Source organism: Bufo bufo, chromosome 8 (assembly GCF_905171765.1).
Source record: "Bufo bufo chromosome 8, aBufBuf1.1, whole genome shotgun sequence".
NCBI classification, from domain to species: Eukaryota; Metazoa; Chordata; class Amphibia; order Anura; family Bufonidae; genus Bufo; species Bufo bufo.
The window spans coordinates 21618035-21636288 of NC_053396.1; the positions used below are offsets into that span (position 1 = coordinate 21618035).

At 46.5% G+C, this 18254-nt stretch overlaps 1 protein-coding gene across 1 annotated transcript; it reads left to right on the top strand.

The window, feature by feature from the left end:
• Positions 1 to 1931: 1931 nt before the first annotated feature.
• On the top strand, positions 1932 to 15720 carry UBL4A (ubiquitin like 4A). The gene is made up of 4 exons (XM_040442037.1): positions 1932 to 2102; positions 6602 to 6707; positions 10285 to 10460; positions 14262 to 15720. The coding sequence occupies exons 1-4, from the start codon at positions 2055 to 2057 to the stop codon at positions 14370 to 14372; spliced, it is 441 nt and encodes a 146-aa protein (XP_040297971.1). The 5' UTR covers positions 1932 to 2054; the 3' UTR covers positions 14373 to 15720.
• The last annotated feature ends 2534 nt before the right edge of the window (positions 15721 to 18254 follow it).

Consider the following 18254-nt stretch of genomic DNA (forward strand, 5'->3'; position numbering starts at 1 on the left):
TGCACACAAACATATTTTGTTTCCGTGTCTGTTCCGTTTTTTTTTTGCGGACTGGATGAGGACCCATTCATTTCAACGGGTCTGGAAGGGCGCGCTTCTAGGTATGGAACGCCTCCCCCGGGCAGAGATCGGGGAAGGCATTTATTCATAGTAATGAGCCTATACTAGGCTTCCAGGCTCATTACTTGTATATTACAGTTCAGGCCAGCAGGTGGCAGCACTTAACTGTGATATTGTGATTTCTGTATAAAATGATGGAGTAAATTCCATTATTCTCAATGGGGTCCAATTGGGGACCTAACAAAAAGTAAAAAAAAAATAAGTAGAAGAAATAAAATTAAAATCACCCCAAAATAAACAATAAAAAAGGGATCATGTGCATTACCACGTGCGAAAACGCACATACTATCATAATATTTAAAAAAACGTATCCCATACGGTGAAACTCGAAACGTAAAATTTTTTTGAAAATGGCCTATTCGCCATTCGTTTGATCACTTTACTTACCAGAATTGTTTTAAAAAAGTGATCAAAATATCATATACCGTACACCCCAAAATGGTATAAGCAAAAACTACAAATCGTCCCAGAAAAATGAGCCCTCATATATCCCTCTAAAAAAGTTATGGGGGTCAGAATAATTTTTTTTTCTGTATTTAAAGGGGTATTCCCATCCCAATGATCACTGTTAAATCTGTTAATGATTTGACAGTGATCATTTTTGTAAATACATTTAATTACCCAATTCCCACCCTTTTAGAGAAAATAAGTTCCCTCTTACCTGATCGTTGTCTTTGGTCTCCCCTGGTTACGGCCACCTCTCCTGTCGAATCCCGCCGGGGCGCGCTTGCGCAGAAGATTGAAGATTTTCTCCCGGCCGGGCAATGTCCTGAACGCGCACGCCGCCGCGTATGCGCCATGATGACTTCTTCCTTGCCAGTATAGTACAGAGCCGTGCACGCCGACTCTGTACTATACAGGCCAGGAATAAGTCACCATAGCGCATGCGCGGCAGCGTGCGCGTTCAGGACATTGCCCGGCCGGGAGAAAATCTTCAGTCTTCTGCGCAAGCGCGGCCCGGCCGGGAGAAGAATCCAGGAAGTGAACGTCGCGCTCAAGGAAGGTAAGTATGAAAAGGGAAGATGGGAATACCCCTTTAAAGCAAGAAAGACTATACATATGTGGTATTGCCGTACTGACCTGGAGAATAAGGGTCCATTCACACGTCCGCAATTTCGTTCCGCATTTTGCGGAACAGAATTGCGGACCCATTCATTTCTATGGGGCAGCACGATGTGCCGCTCGGATACGGAATTGCGGATCCGTACTTCCGGGTCCGCAATTCTTTTCCCGAAAAAAATAGAACATACCCTATTCTTGTCCGCATTAGGCATTTTCTATTAAGTGCCAGTCCGCAAAATGCGGAACGCACATCTCCGATGTCCGTGTTTTGCGGATCCACAAAACACACACAGACATGTGAATGGACCCTAAAGAGCACAAGTCAGTTTTGCCGCATAGTGAATGCTGTAAAAAAAAACGTAAAACTGTGGCAAAATTGCGCTTTTGCCCCCCAATTCCACCACATTTGGATTCCCCCCCACTTCCCACTAAATTGCATGTAGTATTAAATTGTGGCATTAGAAAGTACAACTTGTCCTGCAAAAAACAAGCCCTCATATGGCTATGTGAACGGAAAAAATTAAAAGGTATGGCTCCAGGAAGGAGAAAAACGAAAACGCAAAAACGAGGAGAGGGTTAAAGGAGAGTTAAAAATAAAAATAAAAAATCCCCTCACAAACTGCACAACGCTAGATTAGTAGATTCCTTCCCAGTTGAAGCATTGCGGTCACAAACAGCGCCACCTGTTGGCCAGTAACGGTTCTGCAGCGGATGGAGTGACGTTGCGCAGAAGGAAACCGCCTACATACACTCTTCAGCGGGAGCGGTAGCTCCCCGTGACGTCACTCACTTCTTGGCGGACTTCACCCCTGAACTTCCAGACGCTCTAGCCGTTGCCAGAGACTCTATGGTGATCCCGGCTGGCCCCGGAGATGCAGCTTACGGTGAAGGCATTAAAAGGAAAGGAGACCAGCCTGCAGGTACCGGGGGTGCGAGGGGAGGCCCCCTGCCCTTAGTAGTGATGTGTAAGATGGCATTGCGGGGGCACCCTCCTGTTTCTTGCAAGTGCCCGGTGTTACACCGCCTTGGTCTCCGTTACCGGGTAACGGGCACTCTGCTGCCCAGGACTGGATAGGGTTACATGGGTAATAGTGCCAGGGGGGACCCCGGGGCCTAGGCTGGGTGGTAAACCATCTGCCTGGCACAGTCTGACATCTGCACTCCAGCACACAATTTACCATTTACTTAAAGGGGTTGTCTATACAAGCCCTGCAATAGCTTAAAGGGGATGTTCACATTCAGACAGACCCCTCCCCTGTGCATCTTACTTAAACCATCAGATCTCCGCTTTCCCTGAGTCAACATCCGGTGACGTGACGCATGGGGGGGGGGGGGGGACACACCGCTACTGCAGTTGTCATGTCACCCGCGTCTAACCGGATCCTGACGCAGGGAGACCTGAGACCAGCAGAAATGGCGGGGGAGTGAAGGAGCGGGAACACAGGGATCAGGAAAGTAGGATTCCCTCCGCAGGTCCTTCCACGTTGAGGGTTCTACTCAAAACTCCCCCCAATGGGTGAACAACCTCTTTAAATTTTAAAAAGAATTCCGCAGCACTTCCTATTGCAGGGACATACCGGTCACAGTAAGGGTACATGCACACGTTCAGGATTCATGTGCGGAGAATCCGCACTGAAATCCGCAGGTGTTCGCAGGCAAATCTGTGCGGTCAATCCGCATTAATTGGTGCGGATTTGCATACGGATTTGCGTGCGGATTTGGTGCGGATTCGGTGCGGATTTTCCGCATGCGGATTTCACTAAGTGAATGAAGAAAATCCGGTCAGGAAAAAAAATATTAATTGACATATCGCGGATTTTAAAATCCGCACCGCAGGTCAAAATCCGCGCAGAAAAAATCCGCATCGTGTGCATTGAGAATTTCAAATTCTCATAGAACACAATGGACATGACCTACGGTGCGGATTTTCCGCACGCAAATCCGCGCGGAAAATCCGCACGCAATCCTGATCGTGTGCAGGGGGCCTAAGTGATGTGCAGGTAGACGGAACGTCACCGCGGCAGCCATTCACTGCCCACAGTGATTGGGTCAGCCGTCTTGGGCTGTGTCCCGGAACGCCCCCCCGCTGCTGTTTACAAGGGGTGAGCCCACACATTTTATACGTGTTTAGGTCTCGCACGTGCCGCCAAACAGCTTCAACGGGGCCGCAAAAAAATAAATAAAAATAGAACATGTCCTATTCTTGTGCTTAATACGGACAAGGATAGGACAGTTCTATAGACTAGAGGGCAGGACGTTCTATTACGCAAAATGCAGGACGCACACGTGAAGTATCCGTGTTTTTTAGATCCGCAAAACCGGCAACGGCCGTGTGCATAAGGCCTTAGGCTTTTGTCACATGTCTGTGTTCACACCCATGACGGGATGGTCAGTGCTTCATCCGTGTGTCCGTTTTTTTTGCCCTCCATGCGTCATCCGTATTCCACGGACAATGCTCGGCTGAAAATTAATTTCCAGAGCGTCTCCTACCAGTGGTCCGTGTAAATCACAGACTAAATGGATGGCATGGATGTATAGACCATAATGTGCGGAAAGGGTCTGCAATCTCGGACAAAAATAGGGTGTGCTTTTGTGGTGTCGCCAAGGAACGTGAAAAACCACTTTGTGTGAATAGACACATTAAAGGGCAGCTGTCAGCAGTTTTGTGCCTATGACATCGGCTGACCTGTTACCTGTGCACTTGGCAGCTGAAGACATCTGTGTTGGCCCCATGTTCCTATGGGAGAAAAATGATGTTTTACTATATATATAATAGGGCTGCACGATATGGGAATTTTGTGCGATTGCGATTAGGGCCCTAAAAATTGCGATAACGATGTGCGATGCGATATTTTAAGGGAATTGTGCTAGAGGTCTATTTGCTTGGATTTTCCCATAAGAGCCGCTGACGCGGCTGGGTATGACATAGTTATGGGGGATCTGTGGATGATGCTGTTATGGGGGATCTGTGGATGACGCTGTTATGTCGGGGATCTGTGGAGGACGCTGTTATGTGGGGGATCTGTGGAGGACGCTGTTATGTGGGGGATCTGTGGAGGACGCTGTTATGTGGGGGATCTGTGGATGACGCTGTTATGTGGGGGATCTGTGGATGACGCACTGTTATGTGGGGGATCTGTGGATGACGCACTGTTATGTGGGGGATCTGTGGATGACGCACTGTTATGTGGGGGATCTGTGGATGACGCTGTTATGTGAGGGATCTGTGGATGGCGCTGTTATGTGGGGGATCTGTGGATGACGCTGTTATGTGGGGGATCTGTGGATGACGCTGTTATGTGGGGGATCTGTGGATGACGCTGTTATGTGGGGGATCTGTGGATGACGCACTGTTATGTGGGGGATCTGTGGATGACGCACTGTTATGTGGGGGATCTGTGGATGACGCACTGTTATGTGGGGGATCTGTGGATGACGCACTGTTATGTGGGGGATCTGTGGATGACGCTGTTATGTGAGGGATCTGTGGATGGCGCTGTTATGTGGGGGATCTGTGGATGACGCACTGTTATGTGGGGGATCTGTGGATGACGCACTGTTATGTGGGGGATCTGTGGATGGCGCTGTTATGTGGGAGATCTGTGGAGGTGTAGATCTGTGGATGATGCTGTTATGGGGATTTGTGGAGGACGCTGTTATGTGGGAGATCTGCGGAGGGCGCTGTTATGGGGGACCTGCGGAGGGCGCTGTTATGGGGGACCTGCGGAGGGCGCTGTTATGGGGGACCTGCGGAGGGCGCTGTTATGGGGGACCTGCGGAGGGCGCTGTTATGGGGGACCTGCGGAGGGCACTGTTATGGGGGACCTGCGGAGGGCACTGTTATGGGGGACCTGCGGAGGGCACTGTTATGGGGGACCTGCGGAGGGCACTGTTATGGGGGACCTGCGGAGGGCACTGTTATGGGGGACCTGCGGAGGGCACTGTTATGGGGGATGTGTGCTATGACACATGGGGCCACGAGGGGGGCCAGCATAAGACACACATATAGCATCTTATGCTGGTCCCCCTCATGGCCCCATGTGTCCCTTCATGTGTTAACTCTCCTATTCATAAAATGGCCAGCCTCTGTACTTTCACTATGAATGCACTCACACTGCAGAGAGCGAGCCGGCCGGCGCGTGACTGACGTCACTGGCACGCTCCTCCCACTTAATTCAGGAAGCAGGAGCGTGACTAAGTTACGTCAGTCCCGCGCCGGCCGGCTGCCTCGCTCGCTCCCGCTCGTCGCTGCAGTGCATGCATTCATCGTGAAAGTAAGTACAGAGGCTGTAATAGGACAGAGGACTTTTTTTTATCAATAGGGGCCCCTTCATATATAATAATCGCGGCATTTTCGGCTCGGCCGAATCGCCAAACCGCATTTGCCGATTATCGCGATTCGATTACTTTTGCGATATATCGTGCAGCCCTAATATATAAATGAGCCTCTAGGAGCAACGGGGGCGTTACTCCTAGAGGCTCTGCTCTCTCTGCAACTGCACTTGGATTGACAGGGCCAGTCATGAGGACAACCTGGAGTGACTGTATCTTATAGGGGATTATCTGCCCCATTGTGTCACAGTTCTTAAAGGGGTTCTCTCACTTCAGCAAGTGGCATTTATCACGTAAAGAAAGTGAATACAAGGCACTTACTAACGTATTGTGATTATCCATATTGCTTCCTTTGCTGGCTGGATTAATTTTTTCATCACAATATACACTGCTCGTTTCCATGGTTACGACCACCCTGCAATCCATCAGTTGGGGAAAATAGGAAAAAGTGCTGACCTCTCTGGTGGCCGCGACCGTGGGAGCGCACATCGGCTGGTGCTTTTCTTTCTATAGTGTGCAAGCACGACCACCGCTGATGGATTACAGGGTGGTCGTAACCATGGAAACGAGCAGAGTATAATGTGATGGAAAAGGAGACTACTAGAATTACCGTATCCCGCATAGCCAGACACCGCCATAGCCCTTCAGATCCTCATTCACTATAATAGGATCCATCGGGTATCTGGCAAGAGGTGCTGCCAAATTCCCCCCCCCCTCCTCCCAAAAATAAAAAAACAGATGGCTGGCACCCAACAGATCCCATTATAGTGAATGGGATGGTGTCTGGTCATGCCGGATACGGTAATTCCAAAAGTCTGCTCCTCTGCCGGAAAAAACTACCAGATTTGCCAAACGACAGCATGTGATGTGGGTGAGGGCCTCCTACCTCTCCCGGGATGTTGGAGGGGGAGCATGGATTGGGCATCATTCCAACATGCAAGATCTTGCGTGTGCACCAGTCCTACAAATGGTCACCTAATTGCTGTTGCAGAATACCATGATATCGATAGGAAGGTGCCACGGTACTATAACTCCCAGCGTTGTCTCCTTGCAGGTGACGTCATTGTTCTTATTTGACTTCTTCCAGGTCTCTGAGAGTGACACGATTCTTGCAGTGAAAAGACAAGTGGAGGAAAAGTTACAGGTGCCGGTATCGCAGCAGAGGTTGTTGTTCAGGGGTAAAGCGCTGTCAGGTACGGAGCCCCTCCCCCATGTATTTTTTAGGTATACGTACTGCATAATCCTGACACTATATTGGGTGTGCACAGTTATGTGCTATACCGTGTTATGTCTAATGAGGGGCCGGTGCCATGTTCACCATCCCGGACTGGGAATAGGGAATTTAGAAAAGGATTTTTCTAGGGGCCCATTCACATGACCAATTTTGCAGATCGAATGCAGACCCATTCATTTCAACGGGGGGCCACAAAAGAGGAGGACAGCATGCTGTCCGCACCCATGTCTTTTTCTTGTCCGTTTTTGCGTACAAGAATAGGCATTTCTATCATAGGGAAGGACATTCTGATCCGCAAAGTCCGGAACGCGCACAGCCGATACCCGCGTTTTGCCGATCCGCAAAAACGCATATGGTTGTGTGAATGGACCCTAAGGCGGCATTCCCACGACCGTAAGGCCTTATGCATACAAGAGTGGTTTTGGTTCGCATCCGGTTCGCATTTTTGGCAGATCGGATGCGGTCCCATTCACTTCAGTGGGGCCACAAAAGATTCGGACAGCACACCCGTGTGCCGTCCACATCCGTATGTCCGTTCCGTGGCCAATGAAAAAAGATAGAACATGTCCTATTCTTTTCCGTGGGCAGGACGTTCCATTCCGCAGAATGCACACGGCCGTTATCTGTGTATTGTGGATCCAGAATTTGCAGACTGCAAAAAACGGCAACGGCCGTGTGCATGAACAGTTAGGGCTCGTTCACACGGCCGTTGGTGTCCCGTTACCGTATTGCGGACCGCATTTGTGGATCCGCAATACACGGGCACCGGTCCGTTGCCATTCATTTCAATGGGTCCGCAAATCCGGAGATGCGGAACGGAACACTACGGAAGCACTACGGAGTGCTTTCTGGGGTTCCGTTCCGTGCCCCCGCACCGCAAAAAGATAGAACATGCTGTATCTTTTTTGCGGAACGGAGAGATTGCAGACCCACTCAAGTGAATGGGTCTGCGATCCCCATGCGCCTGCCCCACGGAAGGTGCCCATGCATTGCGGACCGCAATTTGCAGTTCACAGCACGGGCACGGGACACCAACGGTCGTGTGAACGAGCCCTTAATGTTTTGCTGTCTGCAAATCGCAGATGCGCAAAACATGGATTCCAGCTGCGTGGAAGATGCATCATGTTGCAGAGCCATTGACTTCTATGGGTCCTTGGCGCACTTGTTGGCTGGATGATGGCTCTGACTGGGCAGTTTTGAAAGGATCGCCAAAACCGGAGATGGGGAGAGTCTGCCTTTATGTAAAGTCCTGTCTAAAGCCCACAGTCCGAGAAGATATAAGTGAGGGACATGAACATGTGGTCACTGTGGGTAGAAATACATGGAGGCAAAAACAATAATAAATTACTAATAGGAGTTTACTATAAACCACCTAATATACCGGAGTCCACAGAAAATCTACTACTAAAGGAGATAGACGAGGCGGCAAATCATAATGAGGTGGTTATTATGGGGGACTTCAACTACCCAGATATAGAAACTGAAACCTGTACATCCCATAAAGGAAACAGGTTCTTGGCAATAACCAAAGACAATTACCTTTCCAAACTGGTTCAGGACCCGACTAGAGGGACGGCCATACTGGACTTAGTATTAACCAATAGACCGGACAAAACAACAGACGTGCAGGTCGGGGGACACCTGGGAAATAGTGACCATAAAGTAATAACCTTCCAATTATTGTTCAAACGGGCGTTTCTACAGGGAGGAACAAAAACACCAAACTTCAAAAAGCAAAATTTAGCCAACTAAGAGAGGCCATAGGCCTAACTAACTGGGACAAAGTCCTCAAAAATAAAAATACATCCACAAAATAGGATATTTATAAAAGCATCCTAAAATCTAATTGTGGGAGGTACATACCGTATGGGAATAAAAGGTTAAGGAACAAGAAAAAAACAATGTGGATAAATAGAACTGTAAAGACAGCCAAACTAGAGACCTAGATTAATTGCCAAAGAGAGCAAAACCAACCCTAAAATGTTCTACAATTATATAAATGGTAAAAAGTATAAATCTGAAGGTGTCGGTCCTCTACAGAGTAATGAGCGGGGAGTTGCAGAGAGCGATAAGGAGAAAGCAAAGCTGTATTCACTGAGGAAAATAAACTGTCAGATGAAATGCAGAATGTAAAAGTTAATTCCCCATTAAAAGTGCCCTGTCTGACCCAGGAAGAAGTACAGCGGCGTCTTAAAAAGATTAAAATAGACAAATCGCCAGGACCAGATGGCATACACCCCCGTATCCTAAGTGAATTAAGTAATGTCATAGCCAGACCCTTATTTCTGATATTTGCGGGCTCTATACTGACAGGGAATGTCCCACAGGATTGGCGCATGGCAAATGTGGTGCCAATATTCAAAAAGGGTCCAAAAACAGAGCCTGGAAACTATAGGCCGGTAAGTTTAACATCTGTTGTGGGTAAACTGTTTGAAGGTTTTCTGAGAGAGGCCATCTTAGAGCATCTCAACAGAAATAAGCAAATAACGCCATATCAGCATGGCTTCATGAGGGATCGGTCATGTCAAACTAATGTAATCAGTTTCTATGAGGAGGTAAGTTCTAGCCTTGATAGCGGCAAATCAATGGATGTCGTATATCTGGACTTCTCCAAAGCATTTGACACTGTACCACATAAAAGGTTAGTATATAAAATGAGAATGCTTGGACTGGGAGAAAATCTTTTTTTTCCCTAAAGTGAGGATAATTGGCTTCTACCTTACAGTTTTAGGATCCTGTGATTTTCCGTCTTTGTATTTCCTTCCTTTTTTTTTTTTTTTTTTTACTTCCTGTCTCCCTGAAGCAGTTACTTTTTTTTTTTTGTTCACATGACGGCACACAATATAGTGGGAAGCTGTAAAAAAAAATTCCTAATGGGGTGGAATTGGGGAAAAAAAATGCAATTCCACCACAGGTAGAAACGAAGAAGGCGGTGAATTGGCCTTTTTGATTTATTCATATATTTTTTTTCATTATGGCATTCGCTGTACCATATACATTTTTTTACACTTATTTTACGTCCCCCCTAAGGGACTTGAAAATGCTATTGTCTGATTGCTTCTCCCATAGATTGCAATTTAACAGATTATGGGGGTCATTTATGATCTGAAGAACGCCGCTTTTGGCGTATTTTTGTTGCAGATTTGGTTGCAAAGGGGATTTGCGGCTGAATCTACGTCTTTTCCCTACTCGCGCAAGTTTTTCAAGGGGGCAGGCCAGCCGGCCTGTCTCATTTATCATTTTTATCATTTTTTAGGACATAACGACAAATGATGCTTTATCCACAGAGGATATAGTTACAGGAGACCCTGCAGCCATGTGTAGGCAAGGCTTTTAGCAGTGTAAATGGGTCAAGGCAGGGGCCGTGTATCGGCACCGTACGGATTCCAAAGAGCCATAGGCACCTAAACCCCTGCCTATCTTGTAAGGAATCCATGAAAAATAAAGTACATTTTAGGACATTTAGAATCGTTTATACCTTTTTATTCAAAAGTTTACTTTTAGCCCCACTTTATCCTTGTCCTCCTGGTTTTCAGATGAACATAGTCTTTCCTTTTACTCCATTGGACCTGGCGCAAGACTGAACCTAATGGTGAAGGAGCGATCATCACCGGAGGTCGGAGGGAGCGCAGTTTGGAAATCCCTGGCTGTCATCCTGGGGAAGCACTTCAGCCCCTCTGATGCAGAGAGAGTTTTGGAATATGTACAAAAGGTAAGGTAAAGGAGCTGTCCATGAGCCTGGCTTCTGCAGACTCGGGCCGGATTCACATCACTGTTTAGTTTTCCGTTCTTCTGATCTGGTAGAAGAACAAAAAACAAAAACGGATCCATCATTTTGAGCATCCGTTTTTGTCGGGGCCATCTGAGATCCATTATTTTAGATGGGAGAAGAATTCCTGCGTCTCCTGTCAAAAATAACGGATCTCAGACGGAACGGATAAAAATGGATGCTTCTGACTGATCGGAGGAACGGAAAACGAAACGTGATTTGAATCCGGCCTTAGGGCTGTAGTACGCCGCCTGATGTTCGGCCGATGCGAGTGCCTTTGGGCAATAGCACATCCATTGGCGTTTGTTTGCACACCGAATGTGGGAGGAAAGATGGCTACCGCTCTCATTCCTCCCTCGTTCAGTTATGTTGATTATTGGCAGCACAGGGAGATTTGCTGCCGATAGTCGGGCATGTTTTATCCTGATGAAAGATGACCATCAGTCGGCACGCTTGCTCATTCATCAGCTGTTCGGCAGCACAGTTACACGGGTCAGTATAATGAACATTCGTTCCCAATGTTTGGCCCGAACATCGTGCGGTCTAATAGTGGTTATCTGATTGGATGCTCTCAGCAATGACTCCATTCTTCTCTTGCACCAGTTTTGATAAATGTTCAAGGGTGAAGGCTTCATCAGGTTGGAGATCACAGCAGACACGCTGTTATACAGAATGTACAAAGTGTAAAAATGGTCATAAACGTTAGATTGAAGCGGGTATCCAATCCTATAAAATGCCCCCCCCCCCCCATATGCACGGGCCCCTCACATTGAATATACTTACCTAGCTCTCTGCTCCTGGTCACCAAACCGCCGCTGCAGGTAAGTATATGCAATGTGAGGGGCCCGGCTTATGGGGGAGCATTTTATAGTCTTGGATTACCCTTTTAATGTCAGCCAAGGCCGACGATTTCCGTGGGCCCGGGCGACCATCTGGTATGTCGATTCCAGCATACTCATTCCCGGGTTCCCACGGGAGAGAGCATGTTTGCATATGTGCAGCTGGAAGGAATAGCCATCTAAGCTGTATGACCACCATAAGGCTGGTTTCACACAAGCGAGCGTCACGCTCTGGACTCGCGGCATGAGTATCACACAGCTCCTGTCCTGAACTCCCAGCACTGCCGGGGTCGCATAGCATTATATTGATTTATGATGCTATGTAACTCTTAGAGGTCTGCAATGTATTGGATAACACTGACAGCCTAAGGCCCCTTTCACACGGGCGAGAATTCCGCGCAGGTGCAATGCGTGAGGTGAATGCATTGCACCCACACTGAATCCGGACCCATTCACTGCAATGGGGCTGTTCAGATGAGCGGTGATTTTGACGCATCACGTGAAAATCTCAGCATGTTCTATAGTCTGCGATTTTTCACGCAACGCAGGCCCCATAGAAATGAATGGGTCTGCGTGAAAATCGCACGCAAGTGCGGATGCGGTTGGATTTTTCACGCATGCTTGCTAGGAGATGATAGGGATGAGCAACCCCATTAAAGTCTAGTCACTGTATTATTTTCCCTTATAACATGGTTATAAGGGAAAATAATAGCATTCTTAATACAGAATGCTTAGTAAAATGTGCCTTGAGGGGTTAAAATTTTTTAAAAAATTAACTCGCCTCATCCACTTGTTCGCGCAGCCGGCATTGTTTTCTTTCTTCTTTTTTCAGGACCTGCAAAAGGACATTTGATGACGTAATCGCACTCACCACATGGTGACGTCAGCGCAGGTCCTGCTGAATGAAGATAGAAGATCCTTCTATCTTCATTCAGCAGGACCTGCGCTGACATCACCGTGCTCCCCACGTGGTGAGCACGATTACGTCATCAAAGGTCCTTTTGCAGGTCCTGAAAGAAGAAGAAAGAAGACTATACCAGCTGCGCGATCAAGTGGATGAGGTGAGTTAATTTTTTTAATATTTTTTTAACCCCTCCAGCCCTATTGTACTAAGCATTCTGTATTAAGAATGCTATTATGTTCCCTTATAACCATGTTATAAGCGAAAGTAATAACATCTACACAACAGCAAACCCGAACTTCAGTGAAGAAGTCCGGGTTCGGGTCTGGGTACCACATTCAGTTTTTTATCATGTGCGTGCAAGACGCATTGCACCCATGAGATAAAAACTGAACAACGCAATCGCAGTAAAAACTGACTGTAATTGCGTGCGCAGTTTTGTACCTGTGAAACTGGCTGGTCTGTGCACTTGGCAGCTGAGTGTCACGATTACAGGGGAGGGGAGGGACACAGAACTAGGCCTCAAGGCTAGGGAGAGGTAAAATGTCGCCTCCTAGGAAGTCCTGAAAACCTGGCCCTGACTCCTGTCAGTATGTATAGACCCTGAAGGTGGGAAAATACATACGCCGGAACCTAGACCCTAGGAGCCCTGAAATGCCCTAGGTAGTGGCAGGGAATGAGACTACTGGTTCCTTCCCAGGTGAATGAACCAGCGTCTCCCTGAGGCCTAGTAACAACAAGCACAGGGGAAACAACCAAATACAAAGAGCAGTACAACTTATCTTATAGAAAATGGATGAGCAGGAACACAGGTAAGGTCCACACACCAACTCTTCCAAATCCAAGCAGAGAATATAAACCGCATGGTATGAAGTGTGAGACCAAATAGGCAATGCAGTAATGACCACGGGCTGCACCTGACAAGAGGTGTGGTCATTACCAAACCACAACACTGAGAATCTCACGTGCAGTCAGTCTCCCCGATCTTCTAACCTCTGTCACAGAATGTACCGTAACACTGTGTTGGTCCCATGTTTATATGTGTCCGCATTGCTGAGAAAAGTGATGTTTTATTATATGCAAATGAGCCTCTAGGAGCAACGGGGGCGTTTCCGTTACACCTAGAGGCTCTGCTCTCTCTGCAACTGCCTCGTCCTCTGCACTTTGACAGGGCCAGGTATGATGACGTTTTCACTGCATGACCCTGTTAAAGTACAAAGAGCCAGCAGTCGCAGAGAGAGCACAGCCTCTAGGTGTAATGGCAACACCCCCGTTGCTCCTACAGACTCATTTGCATATAATAAACATCATTTTTCTCAGCAATGCGGACACATATGAACATGGGACCAACACCGATGCCTTCAGCTCCCAAGCGCACATGTAAGGCTACTTTCACATCTGTGTTTTCAATTCTGCTATTGAGATCCATCATAGGATCTCAATGGCGGAAGAAAACGCTTCAGTTTTGTTCCCATTCATTGTCAATGGGGACGAAACGGAAAGCACCAAAATGCATTCCGCTCCGTTTGGTTGCGCCCCCATCGCGGACAGAAAAATGCTGGAGCAAGACGCATCCGTCCTGACACACAATGTAAGTCAATGGGGACGGATCCGTTTTTTTTTCTGACACAATAGAAAACTGATCCGTCCCCCATTGACTTTCAATGGTGTTCAAGACGGATGCATGCGGTTGTATTATGGTAACGGAAACGGTAGCAGTTTGCGGTAAAAACACGTGCTGTTAATGTGGTGTAGTACTTTGCACAACCGCACTATGTAAATACACCCTTAGCCAGGGTGGGAAACAACTGATCATACGAGATAATAAGAGATTGGTGGAAACTGTATTTTGCCTCTTCTCCCAGATCGAAAAGGCTAATAACTGGATTGGAATCAGTTTCATTGCATAGCAAATACAGATGAGCGTTCAGTATCTGCACTGTGTGAACGAGGCCTTTTTGCTCCCTCTGGTTACCCGTACATTTGTATTTTTTCTCTTTCTAGGACTACGAGCGCAGTCTGTGTCTTCTCAGCCTGGATGACGTTGAACGACTGGCTACGCGAATAATTCACCCGCAGCTGCCAGAAGCAATAGATCTCGGATTCCTGGACTGAACTCCTAATACTACCGCCCCTCTCTTACACCCGTGTCGTCCTCGCCTGTACAGAGCTACTGAATGGGATCACAACTGTAATAAAGATACCAAATGACCAGGAGCAGAGTCCAGAAAAGTTTTTTATTTTGTTGCCTTTTAGGCTTAAAAAACAAGCAACACAAAAGGCCGATTTTCATTGTCTTTGGCAGAGCATCGTACATCAATGTATTATTTAAAGGCTATGTTCACCTTTGGGGGTAATTTTTTTTAAAATATTGCATTGTACTCATTTTGAACTATAAATATTTTTTTCAGTTGGTCTTTATTAAAAATTTTGAGCCTCTTTCTCTGTACAGCCTTGAGATTCTCTAGTAGCGGGCTCTGTATTTTTACTGTTTCTGTCAGGCAGCTCAGCCGATGGCTCCTCATCTCTTCCGTTATAAACACTCATTATACCCAAATTCTTATCTTACTGATGAGAATGTGGGTTAAATAAGTGCTTATGATCTATTAGTAAATTAGAGATAAGGTTTATTAGATGACCGGGCACAAAGTGAAAGTAGGATTCACACAGCTAGAAAACCAGTTAACCGTTTGTGACAGAATGGCTCAATATTTTTAATAAAGGCCAATTTGAAAAAATATTTACCCCAAAATGAGTAAAATGCAATAAAAAATATAAAAATTCCCCCGAAGGTGTACATAGCCTTTAAGGCACTTGTCATTATATATCTTAGGTGCACAGCAAAAATTTCGATACAAAATATTTTATAAAAATAATATTTAATGTTTTCAAAAATGTGGAATCGGCGACTATATATAATTAATTAAAATGTCTATTATATACATGTAAAACATCATGAGAACTCTGAGTACAGATAATGGAGTAGGTGTTCTCTGCGGTCCTATGTAACACCATAGATCAGGCTCTTCAACTGTTGCAAAACTACAACTCCTAGCATGCTCTGATAGGCTGTCCGGGCATGATGGAAGCTGTGGTTTTGCAACACCTTAAGGGCCACGTGTTTGACATCTCTGCCATAGATAAAGCCTTGTAGGTAGTGATTCTCCTTGGGGAGAGTGCCGCAGCTGGTGTAGAGAGTCTTATAGACCAGGCAGTGCTCTCTGGGAAACAGGATATGCAGATTAGCTCTCTAAGGAAAAGAAAGCGACCTCTGCGGTGCCACCTAGTGGAGGTAGCTACTCTGCAACATAATTAAGGATATTAGCCAACCCGAGGCTTGTCCAAAAATAAAAAGGACTACTTCTGCAGACAGCTGTTTTTGCGCCTCACCAGTACGGAGCAGGGTATGGAGTAGCACTGCCCACTGGACTCCTAAGCACAGAATAAGCAGGGATTTAATTGACAGTGAATCTTTTCTTACAAAACTATATATCTGCTCTAGAACATGCTACCTGCAGCTAAGACACCTGGCTTAAAGGGGTTGTCCCACAAAAATGATTCTACATTTTTCAAAAACAGGATCTGAATACTTTTTTTTTTAACTGCATATAATTATAAAAATAGCTTAGGCACTGAGTTACTCAATAAAATGTATCTGTATAGCGCCACCTGCTGTTTGTTCTTTTCCTTAATTCTTTGTCCACCTTGCTGAGGTGGCCGCACATGCTCAGTTCCATCCTTCAACAGTCACCAGCTGTTAGAAGCTTTGGCAGTTACAGGACACGACTCTGAGGAAAATCTAGAAGTGCAACTGGAGCAATAAATAGGAGATGTGTGGACCCGTGTTAGAGATTGTCATGTACTATATCAGGCATGGCCATCCTGCGGCTCTCCACCATGCCCTGCTGTAGGCTGATAGCTGTCGGTAGTCTGGGCATGCTGGGAGCTGTAGTTTTGCAACAGCTGGAGAGCCTCAGGTTGGCCATCTCTGTACTATATTATGTCTGATTTTCATATTTTACATTAATCACGGGATAACCCCTTTAATGACAGATTCCCTTTAAATGGGGCAGTCATCCTTCTCATACAAAGTAGATGGAGATGAGCCATTGTTCGTCCCCATTCAGTTTCCCTTTAGTTGCAGCATATCCCATTTACATGAGGGGATGTGACCCCTACAAACGATGACTTTTATGCCACGTGATGAAAAATGAGCATGGCCAATCGTCGGCCTGTGTAAAGGGGCCTTAAAGGGTCTGTCCACTCTTTTTATAATAATAGGCTAGCCTTATGATAGGCCATCAACAGGTCCAGCACCCCCGCCGACCAGCTCTGGCAGTACACAGCGCTGGCCATCGTGTAGTGGATGGAGCTGGTAACTGTAGTGCCGCTCCCACTGAAGTGAATGGACGCAGTGCTGCAGTAACTAAGGATGGAGCTGTGTGGCGCCAGAGCTGATCCCGAACAGCAGGGGTGCGGGTTGTCAGACCTCCGCCGATCATATATTCATAGCCTATACTGAAAACAGGCCATCAATATAAAAGTAGGCAAACCCTTTAATAAATCATATATGGTGTAACATTGCACGACAACACAGGTATATAATTCATAAAGCCTAGAATTGAAAAGCAGATATATGATGGCGAGAATAAATAAACTTAGGTCCCTGAAGTCAATGGAAAGCAGCTGTATACGCGCGGATACCGCTCCATTCGTCTGCTGGAAATAGCCGAGCCAGCGCTTGCCTCTTTTTAGAACTCCCATAGCGGTGAAGGGGGGGAGGTAGGGGAAGTCACGACTGATTATGGCTACTGCAGATTCAAGTATCCACTGGATTCTAAAGCAGAATTTTTTGGGGAAAAGAGTTCTTTAACAAAAACGTATCCCCTATTCTAAGGATAGAGTATAAGAGCCTGATTGTTGGGGGTCCCCTATCCAAAGATGTTCTCTAAAGTATAGGGTATAAGAGTCTGATCGTCAGGGGTCCTTTCTCTAAAGGATAGGGTATAAGACTGATTGTCACTGGTCCTTTCTCCAAAGGATAGGGTATAAGAGTCTGATCGTCAGGGGTCCTTTCTCTAAAGGATAGGGTATAAGAGTCTGATCGTCAGGTGTCCTTTCTCTAAAGGATAGGGTATAAGAGTCTGATTGTCAGGGGTCCTTTCTCTAAAGGATAGGGTATAAGACTGGTTGTCACTGGTCCTTTCTCTAAAGGATAGGGTATAAAAGTGATCGTCAGGGGTCTTTTCTCTAAAGGATAGGGTATAAGAGTCTGATCGTCAGGGGTCTTTTCTCTAAAGGATAGGGTATAAGAGTCTGATCGTCAGGGGTCCTTTCTCTAAAGGATCGGGTATAAGACTGATTGTCACTGGTCCTTTCTCCAAAGGATAGGGTATAAAAGTGATCGTCAGGGGTCTTTTCTCCAAAGGATAGGGTATAAGAGTCTGATGGTCACAGGTCCTTTCTCCAAAGGATATTGTATAAGAGTCTGATCGTCAGCGTTCCTTTCTTCAAAGGATAGAGTATAAAAGAGTCTGATTGTCAGGGATCCTTTCTCCAAAGGGTAGGGTATAAGAATCTAATCGTCAGGGGTCCTTTCTCCAACCGATAGGGTATAAGAGTCTAATTGTCGAGAGTCAGACTGCTAAGGCGCTCGCCGATCAGAAGAATGGGGGACCATTCTTGGAGCGGCAGTCACACATCAGTGTCCACTTTTCTATGGGACTGCCAGAGACAGCAGAGCACATGTACAAGGCTATCTCTGGCAGTCCCATAGAGTTAAAAGGAGCGATAACGTGCCTGCATGTCCGCCACGCCATTCAAATTGGGGAAACATGGGTTCTTGTGATCGGCGCGGGTCACAGTGGTCATAACCTTGCTGATCAGATACTTATTCCCTATCTTGCAGGTATGGCATAAGTTGTAATAGGACAACCCCTTTAAGGCAAATTTTCTCTCTAGTGATGCTTTCTTTGAATTGCAAAGCCTCATGCAGAC